Genomic DNA, 18,597 nt, shown 5'->3' on the forward strand with positions numbered 1-18,597 from the left:
TCCCTGTCTTGTTCCAGATTTTAGAGGGAATGCCTTCAATTTTTCTCCATTCAGAATGATGCTAGCCTGAGGCTTAGCATAGATAGCTTTTACAATGTCGATGTAAGTTCCTGTTATCCCTAGTTTTTCTAATGTTTTGAACATAAAGGGATACTGTACATTGTCGAATGTTTTTTCTGCATCTATTGAGATGATCAAATGGTTCTTTAAGTCTATTGATGTGGTGAATAACATTTATTGATTTCCGTATATTGAACCATCCTTGCATCCCAGGGATGAATCCCTACTTGATCATGGTGCACAGTTTTTTTGATGTGCCTTTGTATCCGATTCGCCAGAATTTTATTGAGGATTTTTGCATCTAGGTTCATCAGAGATATTGGTCTGTAGTTTTCTTTCTTTGAGGTGTCTTTGTCTGGTTTTGGAATCAGGGTGATGTTGGCCTCATAGAATGAATTTGGAAGAGCTCTTTCTTTTTCTGTTTCCTGAAATAACTTGAAAAGTATTGGTATTAATTCTTCTTTAAAGGTTTTGTAAAACTCTGCTGTATACCCATCCGGTCCAGGGCTTTTCTTGGTTGGTAGTCTTTTGATGGCTTCTTATATTTCCTCCTTTGGTATTGGTCTGTTTAAATTGTGTGTATCTTCCTGACTCAATCTGGGCAAATCATATGACTTAAGAAATTTATTGATATCTTCACTATCTTCTATTTTATTGGAATATAGGTTTTCAAAATAATTTCTAATTATCTTCTGTATTTCTGTAGTGTCTGTTGTGATATTGCCTTTTTCATCCCATATGTTAATAATTTGACTTCTGTCTCATCTTCTCTTCTTCTCTTCATCCACTTGATGATGGTTGATATAGTCTATATATGTCGATTAAGTCTAGTTATTGATTATGTTATTGAGTTCTATAGTTTCTTTATTCAAGTTTTGTCTGGAGGATCTGTCAAATGGTGAGAGCAGTGTGTTGAAGTCACCCATAATTATTGTGTTGTGGTCTATTTGATTCTTGAACTTGAGGAGAATTTGTTTTATGAACGTTGCAGCACCATTATTTGGTACATACATATTGATAATTATTGTCTTGTTGGTGAATGGTTCCTTTTAACAGTATATAGTGTCCTTCTTTATCCTTTTTGATTAACTTAGGTTTGAAGTTGATTTTATTCGATATGAGTATGGCCACTCCTGCTTGTTTTCGAGGACCATATGAGTGGTATGATTTTTCCCAACCTTTCACCTTCAGCCTGTGTATGTCTTTTCCTATCATATGAGTCTCCTGAAGGCAGCATATTGTTGGATCTGTTTTTTTAATCCAAGTTACCAGTCTATGTCGCTTGATTGGTGAGTTTAAACCATTAACGTTTAGGGTTACTATTGATATATGGTTTGTACTTCCAGTCATGTTTATTTATTTATTTTAATTTGGCTTGTTTTTCCTCTTTGGTTATTTTTCCCCACCTTTACTGAGTTACCTCCCACTGTTAGTTTTGGGTGCTGTTTTTCATTTCCTCTTCTTGAAGTGTTTTGCTCAAAATGCTTTACAGTGCTGGTTTTCTGGCTGCGAATTCTTTTAACTTTTGTTTATCGTGAAATATTTTAATTTCATTGTCAAACCTGAAGCTTAATTTTGCTGAATACAGTATTGTTGGTTGGAATCCATTATTTTTCAGCGTTTGAAATATGTTGTTCCAGGATCTTCTCGCTTTCAACGTCTGTGATGAAAAATCAGCTGTTAACCTAATTGGTTTACCCCTGTAATCTGCCTCCTTTCTCTTGTAGCTTTTAATATTCTTTCCTTGTTCTGTATGTTGGATATCTTCATAATAATGGAGTTGGTCTATTATGGTTTTGTATGTTTGGGGTCCTGTAGGCTTCCAGGATTTGGCAATCCATTCCATCTTTCATATCTGGAAAGTTTTCTAAGATTATTTCATTCAACAGATTGTTCAATTCTTTGGTTTGGACCTCTATACCTTCTTCTATCCCAATGACTCTTAAGTTTGTTTTTTTATGACATCCCATATCTCTTGGATGTTTTGCTCGTGGTTTCTTACCAGCCTTTCTGCGTTGACTATATTCTTTTCGAGTTTATAAACTTTGTCTTCATTATCTGATATTCTGACTTCTATTTGATCTAGTCTATTTGTAATATAGAGTTTTTGATTTGGTTTATGGTTTCCTGCATTTCTAGGATTACTGTTTGATTTTTTTTAAATCTCTATCTTGTGGTAGAGTTCATTTTTGCTTCTTGAATCTGCTTATGCAATTCATTTTCAAAATATTATTTCATTGTTTGGACTTGCTGTCTAATGACTTCTTTAAGATTCCATTCCATTTGAGTCTGGTATGCCTTGAGTTCTTTCTCTGTCCATTTTTCTGATGCCTCTAGGTTCTCCTGTAAATTTAAGTTGTCCTGCATTGTTTGTAATCCTTTTTTCCCTTGTTTTTTCATGGTGTTCACGTTACTTTCCACCTCTGTTTAACTGCTGTGTTTCTGTTTTCGCCTATAAATTTGTTTTGGTTTTGTATATCTCTGTGGTCTCTCGTTTGTGGTGGGAGACTATGTCTAGAGATGTTGGGCTTTATTGCAATTTAAAGCTGATTCACTCGATTCATAAAAGGCTTACTGATTCTGTAGGTCTATAGTGATCTGTTGTTTGGTCTTAGGACTTTATGTTTAGGTTGGGTGCTATGATGGTATGAAGGTTAGTATGTCTTGGCTACTTTGGAGGATTGCTCTACTGAAGGGGGCTATTAACAGGCGAATGAATCAGGGTATTTGGTAATAGCTAGGTATTTAGGAGCCCTATAGACAGCCTCAAAACAATCACCTATTTGCATTTAGGAAATTACACGTAATGAAAGTCGTAATGCTTGGGATGAACGTTAGGGGAAAGGGGAAGGAAGGAGTCCTTAAAGTGAAAGAGGGAGAGAAAGATAGGTAGAATAGAGGAGAATGGAAAGAACAATAAAAATTGGAAATGGAAAAGAAAGAAAAAAAGATAAATGAAGTCTTAGAGTTCTATTTTCTTCTCTTCCAGTAGGCGGAGCTGTGCCTTCCCAGCCGAACTTCTGCCCTCTATGTGCCGGCAGCAATCCCAATAAGGCGACTCCTCTTCCCCTAATGGTCATCTCTCTAGTCCTGTTAGTCCAGAGCTGTTTCTCTTCTCCGGCCCCTCCCCCCCTTCCTCCTGCCAGCCAGCCAGGCCCCACTCACCTGAGGCGATCTCCAAGGATCTGTTTACACTTGCAGCCCCACTGCGTGCCGTATTTCCCGAACTACTGAGCACTCTCTCTGTCATTCATCCAGACACCAGGGTTGTGGAGCGGTGATCTGGGAACTGACAGTTTGTCCGGACCCCTTTGGTGGCCATGCCCCTGGGAACTGGCGGCTAAGGCCTTGGGTGTCGCCGCTGGTGGTAGGGGGAGTTGGGGGTCGGGAGTCCCTTATGCTTCCCTAGGCCCCTATAGTCAAGCCCATGGAACTCTGGGGTGAGATTTTTGACATTTCCCACCTGTATGTATCTGGTGGGGGTGGGAGTCACACACCTGCTAAAGCCGATTCCGCTGGGAAGGGATCCTGTCTGCCAAACTCTGGTGCCGTCAGCTCTCTGCTATGGCGGGCCCCAGACTCCTTGAAGGAGTGTCCGATGGGAAAGGTGGGTCTGGCCTGTCTCTGGTCTGTCCTAGTCTCGGATTCAGTTCTGGTTTGCTTTTTCATGAAGGCTTGGTTAGCAACCTCTTCATAGGGTCTCTCTGCCGTGCAGTGCTGAACCACCTCCTACTGTGCTGGTCGCCAGGCAGCAGCAGCGCGGAACGGCCCGGACCTCCACACCGCGTGGCCGAAATTCACCAGTCTGGGGCAAGCTGTCACCTCCAGTAATCCCAAATTCCCCAGCAGGTCTCACTTCAGCAGAATTTTGCTGGGAGTTTCTCAGCAGGTAGAATCTAAACGTTCTAATGCATCTCTCTGTCCATGCGGTTGAGGAGGTACTGAAAGCACTGCCTCCCTGCCCACCGCCATGTTGAGTACTACTTATTTATTTTTGATATCAGGAATTGATCCCAGGGGAGCTTAACCACTGAGCTATAATCCAGCCCTTTTATTTTTTTATTTTGTTGAGGGTCCTTGCTGAAGCTAGTCTGGAACTTAAAATCCTCCTGCCTCAGCCTCCCGAGTTGCTGGCCACAGTCACAGGAAAGCAAGAAGCTAAAACTCCAAACCTCAGTTCTTGTGTTCCCACACAAAAAAATTTAAAGTCAGACACCAAAAGCCATGCAAGAGAACTTTATTATAAGTGACAATAGAATGGAAGTGAAGGTGAAAATACAGTGAAAGCAAAGTAAGGCTCAAACAGAGAATGACAAAATAGACAATGCTGTCACCAAATTATTACTGTTTGGCGTTTATCAGAACTGGGGACACTTTCGTACTCTTTGCCAACCAGGTGTTCAACATCTCTTTCACATCATGTGGGTCAACAGCTGGTCAGAAGTTACCTCAGTGCACCTGTGTCCACTAAAGAAACTTCCCATCCCACCATCCCCCCTCCCGCTTCTGATCTAGTAGGAGACATTTGGCACCATAACAGTTTTATCTTGACCCTGTTGAGAGTTAGTCCCTTAAATCCTTCTTTCTTGAGCCCTCCAATCCCCATTGTATCTCTTTTATTTTTATCTGTTTGTTCTCAAGATTTGTGTACTAATGTTTTTCTGCAGGTTGTTTGCAACAAATTATTTACTCATCTGTCTTGGCAGTAACTTAATGAAAACTTTAAGAATAACTTAAAGTAAACCTGTGACCTTGACATACATGTTACAGCTCATTGCTAGCTATTACCTAACACTACCACACCTGACAAGTTTCTTAAATCTATGGCTTTGTGTCTTACTTCAGTTTTGGAAAGTTCTTATCTCTTCACATATTGCCACTGACCCATTTTCTTTGCCCATCCTTTAGAAATTTTATCAGATCATTAGATTTTCTTAGTCATCTGTATCTCTTATATATCTTATACATCTTTTGTATTTTTCATCTTTATGATTTTGCTTTCTATAATTTCTGCTTGTTCTTGGTGCTTTGTTTTCTTGTGTCTGTGTTTCCAGTGAGCTGCTTTGTTTTTAAACCTTTATCTGTGCTAATTCTTTGAGGATGAAGTAAATTCCTACAGAAGGAGTTTTTACCAGAGCGCATTGTATGCTTTCAATCCAGGATCATAATATATTGAATTCTCAGCTCAAGAGGTTTTGAACTTTGTAGGTAGATTATGTAACTTAAAGATATAAACATGTTTATATCTTTAAATATATGTGGCTTTATATCTTTTAATATATGTTTATATGTTTATATCTTTAAATATATGTGGCTAGTGATTCTCAGGGAGACCTTTTGTTTGTTTCTTGGATCAAGCCATAGATGAGACAGTCAGTTTTGCTTTGCTGTCCCTACTGATGGTGTTGGTGGGGATGAAGAAGTTGTTTATCCTTCCTTCTACTGAGGAAGGGTAGCTTCTTGGGGGTGGTTTTCTATAACACTCTGCACATTGGGTAGCTTTGCACTTTGTCTGCAATCCCTCTGCCAGGAGATCATGCAAATAAACCCTCAAGGTCACCTAGTTGGGTAGTTGCCCTCAAGGTGAAGATCAATTTCATTTTTTCACTCTGGTTTTCCATTTGCTTTAATATCTTGGCCAGAACTCCTTACTTTCATGCTATTTGATAAATGCATTTATGAAGATAGTTTATTCATTCTTTTAGTTGTTTATAGTAGGAAAATCAGTAAGGGTACTTCATTAGACATTCTGCTGGAAATGAAGATTTAAAACTAATATTTTTGAAGTTCTAAAATTTTAGTGTTTGAAGTATTCTGATTACAATCTAATCTATATAGACAACATTTATAAATTATTATCATTTAGCCATTAGATACCAATAATTTATCTTTTTACCACATGCTGCTGATTCCCAGTGAAGAAGATGGATGAATAGATGGGAGGTGTGGAGCAGTAGTACCTCTAAAAGCAAGAAATAAGTAAATACCCTTCTTTCCGATTCTATGTTGCTTGATGTTCTTTGTAGCCATGTAATATAATTCCCTCTGAATTCAGAGAAGAGTACATGGTGAAGAAGCCATGAGCTACCTGTATGGGAAGGCTAATTTTTATTTCTGGAAATGCTCATGTAAGAGTCAGTATTCATTTTTAACATTTTCCAACTAGGGAATATTTCAAGGTTTAACTGTTATGCTTTTATTTTGAAATGCAGTCAATGCATGTGATAAAAGAATAGCATAACTATTTTTAAAGGATAAATAACTCTAGATATGCAACTCCTCTGGTAGTGTTTGTGAATTAATATTGAAGTTTAATTTTGTTTTGCTAAAAATTTAAATTGTTGAATAAGTAGTAATTGACACGTGGCCAGTTATGGTTTTACTACTAATAAAATGTCAAGATTTCTTTATTGGGAGGGGTCAAAATATCAGAAGGAATAAAAAATCATAATAATCCTTTATAGTACCTTTGGTGAACAAGAGTGTCGGAAATTTTATTTCTTAAATAATGTATTTTGATAATAAATATTTAAAAATTATTCTTTAATCAGGTTCAGGACTTCTGGAAATCTTATAATCACCCGTGAGATTGATGTGGCAAAAAATCAGTCCTTTTGGTTTATCAACAAAAAATCTACAACCCAGAAAGTGGTTGAAGAACAAGTTGCAGCCTTAAATATTCAAGTGGGCAATCTTTGCCAGTTTCTACCTCAGGTATGGTGGAAGTAAATGTAAAAATGGGGAAGTTTTGTTTCTAGTATTTACTCTTTATGCCATATGAGAATAGAAATATTTTCCAAGAGATATTATAATGATTATCATTTACATTGAACACATAGTACTTTTAATACTAATAGTTCTTTGTGAAAGAACTCTTACCACTTATAGTATAATGTTATTATTTCATTTAATAAAAAACATCTCAGTTGCTCAGTCACTTTAGTTTAAGTGTATTATTTTTAAGTACAGAGTAGTTTCAGTAGCTTTGTGCTTCATTTGTAGAACCTAAATTTTGTCAGTAAACAACTTTTTAATCAAGGTGTTTGTATAAAATATTGAATATACTAAAACTCTTGTATGTGTACCTTCTAAAATCTTGTTATATATTAAATTTATTTAAGAATTAAAAATCCTGATAATGGATGTTAAATACCTTTTACATTTGTCTTTGAATGGTGTTTAGTGACAGCATTATTCATTTTCTTCAGAAACATAATGGTTTAATTAAATAAGTCCAACTTAAGTAAAAACTTAAAATCTGAAAGTTTTTTTCATTTATCAGCTCATGTCAGACTATCTCAAAAGTAGATATTTGAAATTGCCTTTTTTTTTTTTAAACTTGGAACATTCCACCTGATATGTGAATAGTGATCACTTCGGTTCAGGAGACTATTTTCTCTTTTATCCATAATCTGTTTATGATCCATGTAATTTCAACCTATAAATTATTGACATAGAAATGTTTTAAAAGTTACCAAAAAGATGATCATTTCTGCTATGTTGTCTTTATTAAGGAATAATATGTAACATGTTTATATGAGACTCATATCTCAAAGTTTTAAGTGTAATTACTGAATAAAACACATTTTAAAGATATTTATAAATTATCAAGTTGCTGATATTTAATGTTTATGCTCTAGGACAAAGTAGGAGAATTTGCAAAACTCAGCAAAATAGAACTGCTTGAAGCTACTGAGAAGTCAATTGGTCCTCCAGAAATGCACAGGTATCACTGTGAACTCAAAAACTTCAGGGAGAAAGAAAAACAACTGGAGGTATTTATAAATATACAACTCATGTCTGTTGTCCCTTATTGATTTCTATGTTATGAACTGTAGAAGAGTAAGTAATAGTTCTGTTCATTAATTGAATTCATATTTGTGATTTTTTTTAACCCAGGATAATGACATCAGTTAAATGACAAAAAAGGAGAATGGATTTGATATTGTAAAGTTTGACAATGTGAAGACTTGTTTTCATTCAAGCTGTTGTCCAAACATTAATGTGTTCTGAGTATTCACTCTCTGCTGACAAAACACACTTAAATATTAATTTGATAACAGTCTAAGATGTATTTTCATTTAGGAATAAAAGTTTGAAAAATTTAACAACAATACTTGTTATTAATTGAGTTTTTAAGAAACCAGTAGCACCATTTTGGATTTTTCCCTCAGGAAATCATGATATTTTGTCATTGAGTCAGTACCTACTAAATATCTTCCATGTGTCAGGAACCATGAAAGTTTTTAGGTAATACAGCAAATGTAAATGTTGTATTTAATATAACACCTCTGTCGAACCAGCTTTCTCTGTATTTTTTATCAGCTACATAAAGGTAGACTTTATAAGAGAACTAAACATTTAGTTGCAGTGTTAAGTATTTTCATCTTTAAGAAATTTATAAATAAAAATATCCTTTATGGCATAATATTTGTACAGGTATTTTATTTAATAGATCTTTAGCCATATCCCTTCATCTAAAACAAATAAATACATTTTCATAATGAGAACTCTTATAAACAAACACTTTCTGTTCAAATATAACTGTCTGTACTTGGTAATATGTATTTATTGTAGTAAAATGTTATTTTTTTTGCACAAATTAAGAGGGAATGACCAAAGGAGCTGTTTTGAGCTTTTTATAATTATTTTATTCTACTTGAGATACTCCTTCAATTCTTTTACCTTTTTTCACATCAATCTACTACTCTCACCTGAAATACTCCTCTAACTTACCATCTTTTGAGAGAAAAATGATCATATATTCTACCATGTTCTGAGTGCATCTTTGTATTTGTTAATTCACAGTATAAAGCTGATAGTTTGAGCATCCCTAATCCAAAATTTGAATGCTGCAAATTCAAGGCTTTTTGAATTTTGGGTTTTGGGATTAGCGATGCTTAATTGGTAACATCTATGCAGATATTTCAAAATCTGAAAATTATGAAATCAAACACTTCTGGTTCCAATCATTTTGTATAAGGAATACTCAAACATGTATTAAGTGAATTGTTTCTACCCCTGAAGTAGATGAGACAGATAGCTCTTACAAAGCGCCTGCAAAATTCTTTATTGTGAAATTTTGCTGGCATTATTTTTCATTGTTAAAAGATTTGACCTGTTGTCATTTTTTTTTTCATTTAAACTGATTGTTCAACAAATATTTATTTTAGACTTCTTGCAAAGAAAAAACTGAATATCTAGAGAAAATGGTTCAGAGGAATGAAAGATACAAACAAGATGTCGAGAGGTTCTATGAAAGGAAACGACACTTAGATTTAATTGAGATGCTTGAAGCAAAACGGCCATGGGTGGTAAGTCTTAATTATTACAGAGGCAAAGTAGGTGAATCTTTAAGTAATGGAATAGTTATAAAGAATGCATTAATTATGTGTTCAAATTATTTTTTGCTTTATATAGTATACATATTACAATTTATACCTCTCTTACTCTTTATAATATAGATGTGTGCTAGTTGTTTTATAACAAATCGTCAGTTGAGTCAGTATTAATTCTATCAGATTTTGATTCATGAAAGCTAGTTCTTTGATATTTTCAAAATGTTAGATCTAAAAAGATTATGTATGTCAAAACATTAAATCTTTGAATGTTCTTAGGTCATTAAGAACTTACTTGAGATATGACACTGGTAAAAAATTCAGCTACAAATGTAGCTGAAATATCTTAACTAAAATTCTCTACTCATGTTTCATAATTTTCCTGAGGCTACTGTGTTTTTTCTAATCACAGTGTGATATATTTCATACCTAAGTCTACATTATGGGCTAAAGATTAATGTTCCTCCATAGGTGGAACAAAATAAGTAAGGAAAGTTTCCTAGTGTTTTTTCAGAAGTTAGATTGGAAATAATATTAGATTTTTTAAAAAGTGAGCTGCATGTGGTGGTGTACACCTGTAATACCAATGGTTTGGGAGGTTGAAGCAGGAAGATTGCAAGTTCAAAGCCAGTCTCAACAATTTAGTGAGGCCCTAAGCAATTTAGTTAGACCGTTTCAAAATAAAATGTAAATAAAAGCTGGAGATGTGGCTTAGTGGTTAAGCACCCTTGGGTTCAATCCCTGGAATGCACCCCACGCCCCCAAAAGAAGTGACTTAGATTATAAACAATAATATGATTGTATTTGTGGTATCACTCCCCTGCATTTCATAATTCCATTATTCTTAATTTTTTTCCTTTATTTTCCTCTTCTTGACTGCATTTTTCCTGTGTCTATTATTTTTCTTTCACTGACATTATCTTCTGAAGTCTTTGTTTCCCCAGTCTTTTTAAAAATTTTCTTCTTTTTTTATTTACTCTAATGAATATTTTTGTTCTTCTGTATATACTGTATTAGCCCTCCACTTATAAATTTACTCACCAAATATTTATTAATTCTTGTGACATGAAGAGTGTCATTTTTACCCAACTAACTAGCAACATGCTTCTTTTCATTTTTCTTTGACCTATTTTCCTTTTGTAATTTTCTTTCATTTTTTACCTTTCAGAATTGTTTCTTTTGTTTCTTTATATATATCGATAAATCCTTTCTTACCTGAGAGATTAGAGGAAAATCTTATTTTAGTGACAAAATATTTTTTAGATTTTTTTTTTCTGCCTGTACCTTGATTTTAGAATATGTATTGGTTTAAGCTGATTAGTGCATTAACTTTATTTCTTGAATTATTTGCAAGGAATATGAAAATGTTCGTCAGGAATATGAAGAAGTAAAACTAGCCCGTGACCAAATGAAGGAAGAGGTCAGAAAACTTAAAGAAGGACAGATTCCTATGACACGTCGGATTGAGGAAATTGAAAGGCAGCGCCATAATTTGGAGGCTCTAATCAAAGAAAAGGTACTTTGCTTATTCAGTTTTGCATTATATGAATTTTATTTTAGCAAATATTATTTTCAGCTATTTCAAAATATTTTCTAATTTACTTGTAAATTTTATTACTTTGTTTCTTTAACTAGGAGTTACTATAGGGCTTTCAAGAGCTTGTTACTGTTGAAGGATTGCTACTTTATAGAAATTCAAAGACATAAAAAGAGAAAAATAAAATCTGATTGTTTTTATTTCTAGAAACATTGAACTCCTTTTGTGAATTTGTTATCTCTGCTTTGTAATTACACACCCTTTTGGAGGAAAATAATACAGAAAATCTGTTATTTGTTGGAGTAAATAATATAGTCATTACTTGTGTTTTAAAAGTATAACCTTTATGGTCATGACTTTTAACCTTTAAAGGAACTTTGGGGTCAGAGATTATTTTGAGAATGGTTTAAATTCCTGCTTTCCAAATGTATTAATCTTCCCTTATCTCAGGGGGTATATGTTCCAAGACTTCACTTTGAATGCCTGAAAGTGCAAATAGTACTGAACCCTATTGATCATTTCAAATTTGAGAGCAAGAAAGGATTATAGATACTTTTATCTAGAAAAATATTCTCACTTCATATTTAAGGATACTAAATCTGAAAGATAACATGTCTTCTTAAAGAATTTAGAACTAATAAATATCAGTCAGTGTCATGTTCGTGGTGATTGGCTATAGTTAGGGTGTATGTATTAATCAGCTTTTTGTCACTGTGACCAAAATACATGACACAAAACAACTTGGAGGAGTAAAGATTTATTTTGACCCACAATTTCGGAGATTTCAGTCCATGGTTGGCCTGTTTCTTTGGCTTTGGCCAGAGGTGAGAGAACATCATGGCAGAAAAGGGTATGACTAAGGAAAGCCACTCAACTTTTGACAGCAAGGAACCATAGAGAGAGGTGGAGAGCAAGGAAAGGCCCACAGATAAGCTATGGTCCCAGGGCACATCTCAGTGATTTACTTTCAACCACGCCCTACCTGCCTAAGTTTCCACCTCCTCCCAGTAGTTCATTCATAATATTAACCTATCAAATGGATTAATCTACTGATGAAATTATATGGTTCTTATGATCCAACCACTTCCTAAAAGCCCCACTGAACATTACTGTTTTGGGGATCAAGTCTTGAACACATAAGCTTTTGGGAGACATTCCACATCTAAACCATACACTTGGGTTTATAATTGTTTGGGGTTTTTTGTTGTTGTTGTTGTTTGTTTGTTTGTTTGTTTGGGTTCCAGAATTGATGTTTCTACTAAATTTTTTTTTATAGTGAAAAAAAGTAAACAATAAATTCCAAATCTCTAAAGTATCATATTTAAAATCCTTGTTTCATTTATCTTTTATAACAGAAGCCTAGCTATTGAGACATTGTCATTATCTCTTTGCCTAATTTGTTTTTGTAGAAATCTATATAGCCTAATGTTTTAAAATTATTTTCCTGAAGAAGTGCTCTTGGATTCTGAGGTGACACATTAAATCAGTCTACATTTTTTTCTCACACATGCTAGGCAAATGCTCTACCACTGAGCTACATTCCCAACCCTTTTATTCGGAGATAACTTTGCACTCAATTTTTATCATTCTTCTTCCGCGTCCCAAGTAGCTGGGATTACCAGTGTGTACCACCGTATCTGGCCTGATAAATATGTATGCATATTCTGTAGCTATTTTTAATATTGTTTGGAATAACCTTTTGTAGATTTCTATACTGTTTATATATGTTGTGATATTATGAATTTGAAATAAATAAATTGAGAAAGTACTGTTGTGGGCTAACTCATATAACATTATTTGGATGGGTAGAGCCACATGCTGATTTGAGTTTTTAATTACCTTTTCCCCTCCTGATTCTTACAGGCAACAGACATTAAAGAGACATCTCAAAAATGCAAACAGAAACAAGATGTTATAGAAAGGAAAGATAAACATGTAAGATATCCTGTTGAAATTGTTATTTCCTTAATTTGCCCTTACTTTTATGTTCAGATCTGGATAATGAGTCAAACTTTTCCTTGATTTTTTTTTTTTTTTCCTTCCTTTCCTTCCTTCCTCCCTTCCTTCCAGTGGTAGAACTGAGAATTGAATCCAGGAATGCTCTACTACTTAGCTACATCCTTATTTTGAGGCAGGATCTCACTAAATTGCCTAAGCTGGTCACGAGCCTTCTGCCTCAGCTTCTTAAGTCCAGTTGGTGGGATCACAGGTGTGCTCCAGGACTAGAGTCAGATTTTTGTTTGGGAGTTGTCCAAGATCCTCCTCAATCTCTTATTTCTTATGTTAATCTGTAAAGGAAATTTAAGATTTCTTACGTTAATCTGAGGAAAACAGATTTGGAAGCATAGTAGTTGAGCGGAAAATAATTGTAAAATTCTTCAGAACTACTCATTTGACTATATCTCACATATACTGATATTTTCTTTTAGTTTTAGATTTTACAATTTTCATAAAATATTTTTGTTCAGATGAGCTTACTTTGACGTTCTTATTATATTAGTTTTTACAGATAGGGCTTTTTTGTTTGTTCGGTTTTGTGGTTTTTTTGGAGGGCACCGGGGATTAAACCCAGGACCTGACATTTGTTAGCACAGGCTTTACCATTGAGCTACACCCTTAACCCTTCATATAAGGAATTTTAAGATTTCTTTTTCTTTCTTTTCTTTTTTTTCCCCCAATTAGAGTTCTAGTTATACTCCTTTATACTCAAGGGTACTCAACCACTGAGCCATATCCCCAGCCCTATTTTGTATTTTATTTAGAGACAGGTTCTCACTGAGTTGCGTAGGGCCTCACTAAGTTGCTGAGGCTGGCTTTGATCCTCCTGTTTGAGCCTCCAGAGCTGCTAGGATTGCAGGCATATGCTGCCATACCTGGCGACTTTAGAATTTTTTGACACATCTTTTGGGCTTTTATTTTATATTTGATTTTTATATGTGCTCCAAATATATTTGAGAAGAATTTGCTTTCTATCTTTGGTTGTGGAGATACATGTATATATACACATGTATGAATAGGCTTTCTGCGATATTATTCAAATGGTCTACGTACTTTTTTACTTACTTGATATATCCATTTTTAAAATTAGGGCTTTATAGTCATACATAGTAGTTGGGTTCATCCTGACAGACTCAGACGTGCATGGAATTTGATTTTAGTTCATGATCCTTCCCTTTTATCTTTACCTTTTTTTTCCAACTTTCCTCTCCTATTCTCCTTTCTCTACTAGACTTTTTTTAACTCATCTATTTATTTATATTCAATCAGTTCTTCCTACCTATGCATAAAGGTGAAGTTCCTTGTGGTATTTTTATATATGCAGATAACATAATTTTTTAAGAATTCATTCTGCATTGCCCCCCATACCTATTTCTCTCTCTGCCTCTCCGTCTCTTCTTTCTATATTACTGATCTTCCCTTTGTTACCCAATCCCTCCATCTGCCTTTCCTCTATTTTACTCTAGCTTCGGCATATGAGAGAAAACATTAGACCTTTGAGTTTCTGAGTTTGGCTTATTTCACTTAGCATGATATTCTCCATTTACTGGCAAATGCCATATTTTGCTCTTTTTTGTGGCTGAGTAGAAGTCTATTGTATGTATATAACCAATTTCTTAATGCATTCATTTATTGATGGGCATCTGAGTTGATTCTATATTCAGCTATTGTGAATTGTGCTGCTGTAAACATTGAGATACCTGTATCACTATAGTATGCTGATTGTAGATCTTTGGGGAAAATACCAAGGAGTAGGATAACTGGATTATATGCTGGTTTCATCCCTAGTTTTTTGAGGAATCTCCATACTGCTTTCCAAAGTGGTTGTACCAGTAGTCTATAGCCTCACAAGTGTGCCTTTCCCACTCATGACCTCGACAGCATTTATTGTTGTTTGTGTTCTTGATAATTGCCATTCTGACTGGAATGAGACGAAATCTTAGTGTAGTTTTGTTTGCATTTCCCTGATTGCTAGAGATGTTGAGCATTTTTTTCCTATATATTTGTTGGTCATTTGTGTTTCTTCTTTTGAGAAGTTTCTGTTTAGTTTTTTTGCCCATTTATTGATTGGGTTGTTTCTTTTTAGGGTTTAAGTTTTTTGAGTTCTTTGCATATTCTGGATATTAACCCCCTATCGGAGGAGTAGCTGGCCAAGAATTTTTCTCATTCTGTAGGCTGATATATCCTCCTCATAATTATATTAACTGTATTTTGCTACATATATATGTGTGTATGTATACATATATATGTGTGTATATATATATATAAAATATTGCAGCAGTTGTCTTTCATATCAGGTAGAAGGGAAAAAATGAGTTACAAACTACAAAATACGTTTATACTGTCCTTTTACTTTTACCCATGTAATTACCTTTACCAGTGCTCTTGATTCCTTTGTGCAGGTTATTGACAGGTAAGGATGCAGCAGAGGAAAGCTGCTCAACTCCTGACTGCTGGGAATCAGAGAGCCTGAGAAGCTAGGGACAAAATATAATCCCCAAGGGCACTTCCCCAGTTATCTGTTTCCTCTAGCCACACCCATTTGTCTACAATTACCATCTAGTAATCCATTGAATAGATTAATCCCTTGATTAGATCACAGCTCATATCTAATCACTTTATCTCTGTGCATTCTTGCATTACCTCATGAGCTTTTTGAGGACATCTCATATCTGAACCATAATACTCAGGAACTTTTCTGTTGACTTTTTTCCCTAGAATGTAGACCATATTTTCTTATTTGTTTGTGTTAAAATTTTTTGGTTAAAACTAGTCAGTTTCAATAACAGTATAGCAACTCTTACAATCATCTCTCCTTCCCAGTCCCAAGCCTTGATATTCTTTATGTTTTAGTGATTTCCTGATACTTTGAAGTTTGTATTCTTCATTATATGTGACTACCAAAGACAGTGCTCATTTAACTTAGTGGTTCCCAAGCTGGGCATTGCCCTTACTTGTCATTGAAATCTAGTCATTTTGTTTGAATGAATATTTCTTAGATTGTTAAATTTTGGCTAATTTTCACTGCTAGTCCCAGCTCTGTCCCTGACTTTACTTTCTAATTGCACAGAGCCTCAAGGTGAAACAGGTGAGAGCTTAGGGCCTTCTCAGGTCTTTTAGAGCATGTATAGTTCTACTCATATACTTGGCCTTTTGGATTCCCAGAAGGATCCAGAACTTTGATTAGACATCTCATACCCCAGTTTTTCCTTTGAAGAATTTTGTTGAGCTTATTGTCTGCTGCAACTGTTATTATCCCTCTTCAGACAGCTCTGATGATAAATGATTCCTGCTGATTGTTTTTGATAAATGTGTTCAGGGGAAATTTAAGATTGTAGTGAGTGAACTGAGTTGGGTCAATGAAGACAAGCCTTGCCAAATCAGTTTTTCTGGGAAACTGCCCTACAGAGCAGAAAATGACATTTCTATGAGAATGAAAATTTAAGAGTTCTTAACTTATTCATACCTTTTTATTGTCTTTAATGCTGCTAGTTTTCACTGTGGTTCTAGGCTGCTGGTTTTTAAGACTATCACAGAAATAGGGAGAGGGGTTTGAGAATAGGACATGTGTAAAATTCCACAAAGCTTCCTGTTATGGAGACTCAAACATTTTCTTAAGTAAATACTTCTGGATTGCTACAAGCATTTGGTTAAATTTCAGAATTCTAAAAAAGTTAATGTGACAGTTTTTGTCCTTGTGCATGCATTGCTTTTATGGAGGAGAGGATTTTAAAAGTTCACCATTTCTAATGAAATCCAAATCTTTTCTATATCTACAAAATAATGTTGCTGGACTTTTATTAGGAATTGCATTAAATAGTTGGAGAATGACCTTGATTTCTTTTGTCAGCATTATGTAGTTTTCAGCATACAAGTCATCTTGTGTTTTGTTTTTTAAAACTTTAGTCTCTTTTCTCTCTTTCTGGTAAATTTCTTGATTTTCTATATCATGTCATGTGCAGATATGGATAGCCTTCTTTCTGATATGTTTCCTTTTCTTGACTTACTGCAAAAGTAGAACTCCTATCACTGTATTGAATAAGAGTGGTGAATGGGTACATCCTTACCTCATTATTTTTTTTCTTCCCCCACATCCTCATTCTTGATCTTTGAATGAAAGCATTCAGTTTTTCACCATTAAGTACGTTAGCTTTAAGTTTAGTTTTTTTTTTTAATTGTTTTTTGTTGTTGTTGTTTTTTTAAAGAGAGAGGTGAGAGAGAGAGAGACAGACAGAGAGAATTTTTAATATTTATTTTTTAGTTTTTGGCGGACACAACATCTTTGTTTGTATGTGGTGCTGAGGATCGAACCCGGGCTGCACGCATGCCAGGCGAGTGCGCTACTGCTTGAGCCACATCCCCAGCCCAAGTTTAGTTTTTTTTTATAGATGCTTTTTTTTTTTTTTTTTGTCAGATTCAGAAGATCCTTTGTTTGAAATTTTTATTTATTTATTTATTTTTGATGGTGGGGATTTGAACCCAGTGCCCCATGCAAACCAGGCAAGCACTTTTACTGCTGAGCCACATCCCCAGCCCCTGTTTGAGAATTTTAATCTTCATTTTTGATATTGATATGATTGTATAATTTTTTCTTTAACCTGTTAATATGATAGATCAGCATTAATTTTGAACCTCAAATCAACCTTACATCCCTGAAATACCCCACTTGATTGTGGTATATAAATGTAAGTTCTTTTTACGTATAAATATATTGCAAACATTTTGTTAAGGAGTTTTTGCTTCTGTATCTGAGGGATTTTGTTCTGTAGTTTTCTTATGGTGCTTGGGCTGGGGGTGTGGCTCAAGTGGTAGCACGCTCGCCTGGCATGCGTGCAGCCCGGGTTCAATCCTCAGCACCACATACAAACAAAGATGTTGTGTTTTCTTATGGTGCTTTATCTGCTTTTTTTTTTTTTTTTTTATTGGTTGTTCAAAACATTACAAAGCTCATGACATATCATCTTTCATACATTTGATTCAAGTGAGTTATGAACTCCCATTTTTACCCCAAATACAAATTGCAGAATCACATCAGTTACACATTCACTTTTTTACATAATGCCATATTTGTGACTGTTGTATTCTGCTGCCTTTCCTATCCCCTACTATCCCCCCTCCCCTCCCCTCCCATCTTCCCTCTCTACCTCATCTGTTGTTGTTCAGTTCTCTCCCTTGTTTCCCCCCCTCCTTTCCCCTCACAACCTCTTATATGTGATTTTGTATAACATTGAGGGTTTCCTTCCATTTCCATGCACTTTCCCTTCTCTCTCCCTTTCCCTCCCACCACTCGTCTCTGTTTAATGTTAATCTTTTCCTTATGCTCTTCCTCCCTGCTCAGTTCTTAGTTGCTCTCCTTAAATCAAAGAAGACATTTGGCCTTTGTTTCTTAAGGATTGGCTAGCTTCACTTAGCATAATCTGCTCTAATGCCATCCATTTCCCTGCAAATTCCATGATTTTGTCATTTTTTAGTGCTGCGTAATACTCCATTGTGTATAAATGCCACATTTTTTTTTTATCCATTCATCTATTGAAGGGCATCTAGGTTGGTTCCACAGTCTAGCTATTGTGAATTGTGCTGCTATGATCATTGATGTGGCAGTATCCTTATAGTATGCTCTTTTAAGGTCCTCAGGGAATAGTCCGAGAAGGGCGATAGCTGGGT

At 35.1% G+C, this 18,597-nt stretch overlaps 1 protein-coding gene across 1 annotated transcript in view; it reads left to right on the top strand.

The window, feature by feature from the left end:
- Positions 1–18,597, top strand: part of Smc5 (structural maintenance of chromosomes 5) — an 84,939-nt gene that overhangs the window by 17,945 nt on the left and 48,397 nt on the right. The window contains exons 4-8 of the mRNA XM_076846048.2: positions 6,612–6,774; positions 7,701–7,835; positions 9,234–9,374; positions 10,753–10,914; positions 12,799–12,870. Coding sequence (XP_076702163.1) covers positions 6,612–6,774; positions 7,701–7,835; positions 9,234–9,374; positions 10,753–10,914; positions 12,799–12,870 — 673 coding nt within the window. The remainder of the gene's footprint in view (positions 1–6,611; positions 6,775–7,700; positions 7,836–9,233; positions 9,375–10,752; positions 10,915–12,798; positions 12,871–18,597) is intronic.

This window comes from Callospermophilus lateralis, chromosome 2 (genome assembly GCF_048772815.1).
Source record: "Callospermophilus lateralis isolate mCalLat2 chromosome 2, mCalLat2.hap1, whole genome shotgun sequence".
NCBI classification, from domain to species: domain Eukaryota; kingdom Metazoa; phylum Chordata; class Mammalia; order Rodentia; family Sciuridae; genus Callospermophilus; species Callospermophilus lateralis.